At 28.2% G+C, this 10,527-nt stretch overlaps 2 protein-coding genes across 2 annotated transcripts; one reads left to right on the top strand and one right to left on the bottom strand.

The window, feature by feature from the left end:
* Nucleotides 1-1,739: 1,739 nt before the first annotated feature.
* On the bottom strand, nt 1,740-3,344 carry LOC107030533 (oil body-associated protein 1A-like). Its single transcript, XM_015231803.1, has 3 exons — nt 3,139-3,344; nt 2,313-2,716; nt 1,740-2,084 (listed from the first exon to the last, which is right to left on the bottom strand). Exons 1-3 carry the CDS (start codon nt 3,273-3,275, stop codon nt 1,909-1,911), a joined length of 717 nt encoding a protein of 238 aa, XP_015087289.1. The 5' UTR covers nt 3,276-3,344; the 3' UTR covers nt 1,740-1,908.
* A 1,354-nt stretch (nt 3,345-4,698) lies between these two features.
* Nucleotides 4,699-5,794, top strand: LOC107030532 (voltage-gated hydrogen channel 1). The gene is made up of 2 exons (XM_015231802.2): nt 4,699-5,046; nt 5,419-5,794. The coding sequence occupies exons 1-2, from the start codon at nt 4,719-4,721 to the stop codon at nt 5,790-5,792; spliced, it is 702 nt and encodes a 233-aa protein (XP_015087288.1). The 5' UTR covers nt 4,699-4,718; the 3' UTR covers nt 5,793-5,794.
* The last annotated feature ends 4,733 nt before the right edge of the window (nt 5,795-10,527 follow it).

Below are 10,527 nucleotides of genomic sequence, written 5' to 3'. Positions count from 1 at the left end.
TTTATTTTGCCTATAAATTTATATTAGTTTCATGAAGATTCACATTCACAATTATTCTTTCTTTTTTCATCATATAAGTTTGATTTGTAACAAAAAAAGAAGTACATGAAGGTAAGAAATACTTCATTGAAATTTTTATTTTTTATTTCCTCTATTTTTGTCTATATAAATTCGTATTTGATTTGTGAAGGAAACTAACATGTAACCAAAAAAAAAGTACATGAAGTTAATAAATATATCATTCTCAAGTAATTATCTTTTCATTTCCTTTATTTTGTCTATATAGATTCATATTTATTTTCATGAAGATTCACATACAAAGTTATAATTTCTCTTCTTCATAATACTTGTATTATTATAAGTGAAAAACTCTAAATTGAAAAGTTGAATTATCATTTTGACTTTGTATTAAATTAAAATTTAATTAATTATTTAATATTTAATTAGTTAATTGAAATATTAAATTGTCTCATTTTAATAAAATAATTAATAATTTTTGTACTTCCTTAGATTAATTCCTAATTAATTATCTAATTTAATAATATTTATCATCTATATTTATATTTAATTTAATCACTATCATATCATATAATCAACATATTATATAATAATAATAATAAATAATAATAATAATAAAAGTGGAAGAAATTTTAGGTAAAAATTAGATTATATTTTGTTCCTATATCAGATATAAATACTATTAATCATCTAATAAATTGTAAATTGAATATTAAATAGTAAATTTTAATTACTACAAGGGAGAATTACATGCTAAGCAATATCAAATTTATCAAATTCTTTCGGTTACAATTTATTTATATTGATGGTGAATTAATATAAATAATTCAACTTTACTCCTTATGTATTTTTTTTACTATATATATTGTTATTTTTTATATAATAATTCAACTTTATAATAATTGTATATAATAATTTTTTATAACAACTTTACTATATATATTGTTGTTTTTATATATATTATATTTCCCACCCAATGTTCGATACTCACATTTGAGCCAAATTCAATTTAAATTTCGCAACGTAATAAAGTCCCACATTAGTATATATGTATATATATACACACTCACTCTATGGTGTAGAGAAAAGAAGAAGTAGAGAGCAGAGTACATGAGAATAATAATCCTAATCAAGACTTCATATCCACAAACTTTTTGATCTTATTACTTATGGCTCGTGCCTATGTTTGAAAAATTAGCATATAAGACCATTTTTATAACTTAATAATCATGAAATTAAGTAAGCGTTATGAAAATTTAGTAACTCCGCCAAAATTTCAAATCATGTTTTAAAAAAGAATAATTGAAATTAATCTCAAATATAAACAATTTGGAATCATATCGTCATATTACATATTCAAAATGAAGGAAGTTTTAGTAACTCAATTTATCAACTAGGTGAAAATAACTGAATTTTTCATTTTTAACATTATACTACCAATAAAAAGTAACTTAACGTTATCGAGAAATTTAATTTAAATACAAAAAGGGTACTTATTTTTCGACCTTAAGTAGAGTTCATTTTATTTACTTCATATTATTATTATCACAACTTTAAATAGAGTAATTTATTTAATTCTCTTACAAGTCAGAAAATTAATGTGTAACCAAACAAATTAAGGAACCTCAATTAGAGGTACTTTTATAGAAAAAAAGCAAAGCGCGTGCTATAATAATAATATATATATATACAACACCACCATACACCAAGTTAGACAGTAGTTGATTACAAAAACGTAAGAGGGGAATTATTCATTCATCAACATACTAATATATCTTTGTACACTCCAACACATACATATACAAGTCCTGTCACAAAAGTAAAATTTTATTTTGAACAAAATAAAAACACGATATTCTAGCCAAAACGCAAAACGAAATGAACCTAAGCTTAAACAAAAACTCTAGGCACAGATTCGATAGGTTTACAATCAACTTCTCTAAGAACAGTGCGAATGCCTTTGCCTCCAGCATTAGCAAGTGGGTGAACCCCATGGGAAGGACCTTCCATATAGGCCCTCTTCTCCCTTTCTTCATCAAATGACACACCAAAACGCTTCTCCACATCTACATCCAATTTTATTTTAAAAAGATCGTAAAAATGCGTACTTAAATATGACCGTTAATAAGTACGTCCCTTAACTTTGAATGTGCATAAATAGACACTTATAACTTATATAATTGAAAAGTAGACACATGTATAATTGAAAAGTAGACACATGTGTTCTACAAAAAATTATGACACTAAATAAGACACAAAATTTTTAATTATCTTTTGATTAATGATTTGTGTACCTTGAACAAGGTTCTGATCGAGTTGACCATCTCTAGTAAGCGCCATCATAACTTGAGGAATTCCCAAAGGAAGTGTATCACCTCTATCAACCTGCCAGAAATGTATCACTTTGCCATAAGTTTTCACCGTTGTTTCATGATCTTGTCGTTGAATCGGGCCTGGAACACCGGGCATGAACAGGACACCACTTTTCACCTCGTACAAATGGGAATGCCAGAATTTCTTTTCATCGTCTGGCAATGTCAAGAACAGCTCCTCCGATACAATGTACTCGAGCCCGATTAGACGACCATCCGCATCAGGCCTGTCGTAGATGAGACACTGCCTGAACTCTTCATTTTGGTGTCCACAGAAGTGGTGCGCCTCCACCTGCCGTGTCATGTCGTGTCCATAGAAATGGAACCTGAAATTAAAAGTGCATAGTTTCACGCTAGAGTCGTGGATTTGAAGCCGCTATCAACTTAGAAAACTGTGAATAACATGAAAATTTTCATGAAAATAGTATAAAAATCCGCATGAAATTTATTTTCACGCAAATTTTCATATTAATTTTCAAAAAAATCCCTGTGTAATTCACACTTTTCTTCTGAAAGTGTAAAAGTTAAAAGTTCTTATTTTTTAAGAATTTAAAACCCCAAACCTCCTAATTTTTAATTCATCTTTTTCACGAGTAACTTTTAACACATCAATCTACTCCCTTGTCTCAAAATAAATATTGTTATTAAAAATTTTGAATTCGCCACTAATATTATCAATGCTATAAGTTTAGTTATAATAACAATAAAAAAGAAGGATAGAATAATAGATATATAAGTGAAACTTAACGCGCAAAGATGTTGATGAATTTTGTTGATAGGACCAAATCCTTGAATAGTAGCTGTTGCAGTCTCAAGAATTGATGTTCCTGTCTGCGTAGGTTCACCTGGAACATCTGGATGAGTCGATATATTTATTCCTTCCATCTTTTTTTTTCTCTAAAATTTCAAAGAAAAAATCAGAATTTTGTTGTGTTGATCTGTTTACTTATCTTTGGCCTTCAAACAAGAGGCAGCTAGCTTATAGATAGGAATATGACTAGCATGCAGACTGACACGTGGGAATACAACTGGTTACGTGGCAGTACAGATGTCTTATGTTTGGGTAATTTGAAAACTGACTCTTTCTGCTCATCCTTATGACTTGTTCTCTTAACTTTGTCTAGAATTACAAGTGTGACAAATATTGTTTATTATGGGCTGTGACGTGTAGTTACTCACTTTGAGTATAACTAATCTTATAATACTTACACTAAATGTTATATTTACGTTCTTCATCGATTAAAAAGTTATATCCATATCCATCACTTTAGTAGCAAAATTGCGTTAAAAAAGTCAGATTAAAGTTTAGTAATTTCCTCAAACGTTTGTTCTAGTTATGAATTTAAAGTCTTGAATTTAACTTTAGATATATGTCGTGTTGTTTTGCTTTGCTACAGCTTGTCATGTCAATTTTTCATCTTCATGAAATGGTAAGTAAGGCTTGTTGTTGCCAAAATCTTTTTGGGCCAAGCCCATCAACTTTCCAATATCCAATTCTGACTGAACAAGCCCAACATAAGATGACATGATTTTAACAAACCCTAATGTTCACATCCTAACAATCGATGTGGGAACTCAACATCAGGGTATCAATTGACACTTCCAACCGCCAATATCACTAACATGATTATTTCACACTATCACAATAGTTAGTCCTAATAAACCTGAGTACATCATAGATGTTTATTAAGTCAAACATCAACAGTTATGAAACACCATTATAGTGACAAATTTCCAATATTCACTTTTTTATCAATGTGGAAACTCAACATAATCAAAGGGAGACGTCGTTTAATTTTGTAAACGATAGTATTAGATATGAAAAAGTGAATTTTTAGTTATGTATTAGGATGTCAAAAACCTATCTATGACATCACATTTAACTGTTTCTTTTAATTTTGACACCAACTTTTCTCACATTAATTAAGCAATATAAGTATGAAACAACTTTGGCAGCTTTACGATCCTTGACGCATTTCCAACTGAAAAGAAGAAACCAAATCAAGGGTGTGTTTGGCTTGGAGAAAAAAAAACAATTCCATGTTTGGTTTAAATTTTTTTAAAAAATACTTTCTCTAAAAAAAATATTAGTCCAATGCACAGAGAAAAAAACAAACAAGATTAAATGAATGACATACAATATTTTTTTTCAACCAAATACACCCTAAGAAGTAGCTAAAAACTAACAACGTGACTCCAAAGCAAAGCTTGCATGAAAAATCTAAGCCTTGCATTTCACGTGCCTCTTACAAACGACTCTTATTATTAAATTGAAAATTTTCGATTATCAAATACACAACAACTAAACAAAAAAAAAAAAAATCATCAATGAACACTCAAGAAATTCAACAATCAAATCCTACACAAATCCAAAGTGTTGAAATATCAATTCAAAATCTCATAAAAAATTGGGACAAAAAGCAAAGATGGAATTTCTTTATCATGAATAATCCTTCACAACAACAAACAAAACAACAATGGAGAACAAATTTAACAAAGTTTTTAGAATCCACACCTCTTAGAATTTTCACCATTGTGTTACTCATAATCGATCTTGTTTTCACAAGTCTTGAGCTCTCTTCATCTTTGATATCCTGCCCCCAAAATCGGAACGCGATAAATCAAGAAACGAAAGAGGTTTGGTACCATTGGGCAGGTAATATTAGATTCGATAGTTTGTAATATATATGAAGTAACATTTTCTTGTATCAAAATGAAAAAAATGAGTTTAAAAGCCTTTATATTATAATATTATTAGTTACATCGACAAATTTTATAGCTAATTCACGTTTTTTACCATAGAGGTATATGTAGCTTTATTGTTTCCTATAACTTTAAATTAATTGTGCTATTTAAAACATAGTCACAACTTACAATTGTATTTAAATATTAGTTACTTTTTTTCTTCTTGATTTTCCTTGTTGTTAGCCCTTATAAGTATATATATATATACAACATTTCTACGAAAGATATTATATTTCACGTTTCAAAGCTTTAATTCAATTCTATTTTTCTATTTTCCTAACAGGTATAGGGATCTTGGGATTGTTATTTTTGAAGAATGTAGGCCTTATTTTAGGTCTAGGGTGCGCGTTTTTTCGAAGACCAGGGTACTTGTTAGATGGCATAGTGGTTATGGTGGCATTATTTTTGGAAGCATATTTGGAAAAAAATGGAGGAGGATTACTTGTTGTTGTTAGCTTATGGAGAGTTGTTAGAGTTGTTGAAAGTGCTTTTGAGTTAAGTGATGAAGCAATGGAAGCACAAATTGAAGAAATTGTTTGCCAATTTGAAGAATTGAAAGAAGAAAATAAAAGATTGATGGATAGTGTTGTTGAGAAAGATAAACAAATTGAATTACTTCAACAAGAATTGGATCAATACAAAAAATCAACTTACTAGAATTTTATCTTGTTTTTAGGTATTATTTTTATAAATATATAATAATCGATAGAAACTTTAAGTTATCTGAATAAGTAAAAATTCATATTAAAAATTTCCCAAAAAGCTGATTGAACACGAAAAATTAGCTCATATTAAATATTGATCCAACAATTGATACTTCTCGACTTATACATATTTTTATTCTGATTTAAAATTCTTAAAAAAATTTATAAATATCGAGCTCGAATAAACTACGTCGGCTTGGTACCAAAGTGGCATTAAATTGTCAAAACTGTCCAGTTTATTGCCCACTGAATGAATAAAGAGCTGGTCCATATATATTAAGAACCTGTTTGGCCTTTGATTTCATTCCCTTTGTTTGTTTTTTCCCCTGCAAAAGCTTTTAGCTTTTTGTAGACTTTTAGTGACCAATGAAACTTTACTTATTGACCAATTAAAACTATATGATAAATTAATAACAAGCTTTTGAAATGTAATTCTTATTTTTTGAGTTTATAATGAAAAAGATATAATTTAAAATATCTCAATATTTTTGAATTTTATATCTGAACTAATCATGTATGCTAGTTTTTTGTTTGAACTATTATCACTTGAATCTCTTTTCTATTGAAATATCATCATCTTTCAGAAGCTAAGTGGTAGTTGTGGTTTGTTTTAATGAATAATTGATAATAGTTTAAATGAGAAATTCAAACACGTGATAGTTCAATTGAAAAAAATTAAAATACTAATAGATATGTTTTGACCCTTTACTCTTCTTTTTTATATGAAATTCAATTGATCTTTACTTACTTTCAGGAATTGAGCTAGAAGTTTAATTACGAATTCAAATGAATCCAATATATTTTGTATAACTGGTATATTTATGTGAAGAAATTCATTAAATATATATTCACATTAAATTTTAAATTCAATTATTATAACTTGACGAAGTCGTATTTCTTTAATTCAAAACCCATAAATTAAAAATTCTGCTCGCTTCTAACATCACATATTAATCAAAACCAATCGCATTAATTAATTATGTGGATATAATATCCATCGTTTTAACCTAATATATAATCTTAAATATGAACTTTTTATATATAAAAGATTGATTTCTTCTGTAATTATGTGGGAAAAGGGAGGAAGTTATAAGCAACTTGTAAATTAATATAATTGAACCCTAGTTTGCCTATCCTCCATCTATTCATTCGAGGTGGGAATAAAAAATTAAAAAAATTAACACCTTCTTTTATTAAAAATATTATAACCTTCCAATTATAGTCGTCATATTCTCAAAGGGAAAAGGGTGCAACTTGTGCAATTTTAAGTACACTTAATTAGGTCATATACATGCATCTAGTTGTTGAATCGATGTGAGAGTTGAAATAAATTATTATTAAGAGAAAATAGTGGGAAAAGGGTTGAAATTTGTGTAATTTAGAACGAATATTTGTACAATATAGCGATTCAATCGATGTAAGAGTCAGAAAATTATGATAACAGACAGACTCTAAAAAAAAAATATGTAAGGGTACAACTTAGTTGATTTGATTTTTAAAATTTTAAATCGTCTAGTCATTAAACTGAGATTCGTATAAAAGAATGATTTATACTTACATATAGCGGTCTAGGTCATCAATTGTCAATTTTAATATAGAATATGCTATTTTTTAAAAAATGAACAAGAAGATTTAAATGAAAGATATTCTTTTTACCAATAATATAGGTAGAATTAGTAAGTTTCTAAGATAAGCAATTAATATTTTTTTCTTCTTCTTTTCTAATTTCTGTGGGTATATATATGAAAATAAGGGTGTGTTTGGCCTGTTTAGGTTTGGTAATTGAGTATTTAAGGTTCAAAACTTCAAATAAAGTTAGCATATGATCACTTTCTCGAGTATACTTTTTTCTAAACTATAAACTATAGTGTTCAAGTTTATGTATAAAAAAAATATTAGTGTTCAAATAAGGTAGGCATAAGACTTTTTGAGATAGACCAATAAATAATTTTTCAGAAAAAAATAATTTTCACACTAGGAAATGTCAATACGTATAATAATAATAAAAATACTTGACATGATCCATACAAATATAATATAATACACAGGACATAATATGTTACATTAAAAAAAAAAAAAAAAAGACATACTATGTTCTAGGAAAAGTGCATATGAACATGAAAAAGAAAGAATTATTCAATATGAAAAAAAAAGAAGATAATTAATCTTCTAATTATTTATCAAGGAAATAACAAATTGTCATATATAACTATTATTAGTAGAATCCTAAAATTTACAAATATTGATGATTCTTTTAATTATGAAAAATAGTTTAGTGACTTTATATTACTTATATTAAATGGAATATTTCTTAAATTACAAAGGTTATACTTTCTCTACTCCATTTTATTTGTATATAAATATTAATGAAATGATTATTTGACTAAATTAGCTTTATTTACTCCTTTTAATTTAATATATAGACTTGCCTCTTTGTAAAGTAGCAATATGCATGCAGACTTATTGACCTACTTGCAGTACAGTACTCTCTTTGTATTAATTTATGAGATATTTTTCAAATATTAAATGCTAAACAATTTTCTTAATCACTATCTTTTTATATGTTTTATAAGTATTTAAATCATTAATGAGAAATAATTACTATAACACTATTTTTTACAAATGATCCTTGAGGAATACAAACAAACTTCTCGTGACTTGAGTATATATAGGTGCAATTGCTAGTACAGTACTACATATAGTGTTGCTTCACATGCATTGCTTTGGCACACCACATTGAGGAGCAAGTTGAACAATATGGATTGAGGCCGGGTCAAGCCTGCACCTTTTCGGATCGACCCGGTGAGGACCCGCCAAACGAAACCAATGTAGAAGAGGAAGGGGCCGGTTAATTAGGCAAAGTATGTGTCGGTGGAGAGTAGATTGTATGAATAGACCTTCGCTATTATAGAATGAATATTATGATCAAAGCAGAATGACAAGAAAATATGACAACTGAATAGTAAGAACTCGATAGTATACACACATAAAAGAATAAGAAACTACATGATTATTAATACTATTACTGAAAACGAGAATTGGGAAGGAGAAGACTGACCCCACCTCTCCCATACATATAGTTAGGGGTGTACACGGGTCGGTTTGGTTTTTCATTAATAATAATCTAAACCAATTCTATTAAATCTAAAAATCAAATCAAATCACATAAAGTCAAGTTTTTTCAGTTTCGACTTTAGTCGGTTCTTTTGATTTTTTCGGTTTTTTACAACTATACGGTGTTTGAAAAAGTGATCCAATATATTCTCACTTATCTGTGTGATAAGCTAAACTTAAAAAATGTCATCGAAAAGATGTAATATTTACATGAGTACAAAATATTTTTGTTTTTGAAATATCAAGGTTTGCTATGTTAAATTAATAAAGATCAAAGGCGACAATCAAAGTGAATACAAAACGAAATATTTACAAAGTAAATTGTTAACTTCGAATTTGAAAATCTATAACAATATTATTTTAACTTCCGATCTTATTACAAAATAAAATATTTACAAAGTTTTACAAGCTCAAATTTAAATAAGTATATATAAACATTGAAAACTATAAACTAACTAAAAATATATTAGCAAAGTAGATTATAAATAATATTTTTCATTTATAAATAAAACAAAATTATATATTTTATTATGTCGGTTTGGTTTGGGTTCGATTTGATTTTTTTTCTTCGAATAACAAACCAAATCAAGAGTGGTCGATTTTTTTTCCACGCCAAACAAACCAAACCAAACCACAAATCGTTTTTTCGAATTGATTTGGTTCGTCGTTTGATTTGACTTGTACACCCCTATATATAGTACAATAATACCTGGATATCTACCCACTTTCTACTTTAATCCTCGATCTCCAAACTTTCGTATCTTGATACTAGCTATGATCACTCCCTTTAGTTCATTTTCAACCTACTTTTACATCCACTAACTCCTTCTATACATAGTCAACTTCTCATACCACCTATCCGACATATTTGCACCACTCTATCTTCACATGTTCGAACCATCTCAACCTCATCATTTTCCTCATTTTGTTTATTGTTGCAAAAGCCACTCACATATTTTCCCGTATAACTTTATTTTCATATGCCTCATAGTATGCCTACACATCTGCTTAACTTTATAACTGATCATATTCCTCATAGTATGCCCACACGACTGCTCTTCTAAACGTGGGTATATTCTTGACTAGCTAGCCCCTCTTTTCAATATAACAATGTCGATCTAATCACTATTACGTAACTTGCCTTTAAAACTCTACTACATATTCTTATCACACAAACATACCACACCGTGATTTATATCCTTGTTCTCTTGAATTATGAATTCAAAATACTTAAAACTTTCTCTCTTTGAAATAATTCATGCATCATTTTTCATAAATTACGTCATTAAACTTACACTCTAGATAAAACTAATAACTCGCAATATAAATAATAACGACAACATATCGCGTAAATTGAAAGAGGTAAATTATAAATATAATATTTAGTAGGATAGGATGTAGTACACATTGTATATTAATTTTCTATTAAAGAAAAAATGTAAAGACAAAATCACAAAAACAACATAACCCCATTGGCTGATCCACTCTCTTTCTCACAAGACTTTTCATAAAACAAGTGTAGCACTTTTTCATTTTTTTAATTCCCAACTTGCTCTCTTCTCTCACCCCACCCA

The sequence above is a fragment of the Solanum pennellii genome, chromosome 9 (genome assembly GCF_001406875.1).
Source record: "Solanum pennellii chromosome 9, SPENNV200".
NCBI lineage: Eukaryota > Viridiplantae > Streptophyta > Magnoliopsida > Solanales > Solanaceae > Solanum > Solanum pennellii.
Note: the sequence above shows the minus strand (reverse complement) of the source record. Positions and strands in the feature narration are given on the sequence as shown.

Coding starts and splice junctions, on each gene's coding strand:
- LOC107030533 (XM_015231803.1), bottom strand. CDS start 3,275: ATGGAAGGAATAAATATATCGACTCATCCAGATGTTCCAGGTGAACCT. Junction 2,717..3,138: donor ATTCATCAACATCTTTGCGC/GTTAAGTTTCAC, acceptor TTTTAATTTCAG/GTTCCATTTCTATGGACACG. Junction 2,085..2,312: donor CGATCAGAACCTTGTTCAAG/GTACACAAATCA, acceptor AATTGGATGTAG/ATGTGGAGAAGCGTTTTGGT.
- LOC107030532 (XM_015231802.2), top strand. CDS start 4,719: ATGAACACTCAAGAAATTCAACAATCAAATCCTACACAAATCCAAAGT. Junction 5,047..5,418: donor GGTTTGGTACCATTGGGCAG/GTAATATTAGAT, acceptor TTTTCCTAACAG/GTATAGGGATCTTGGGATTG.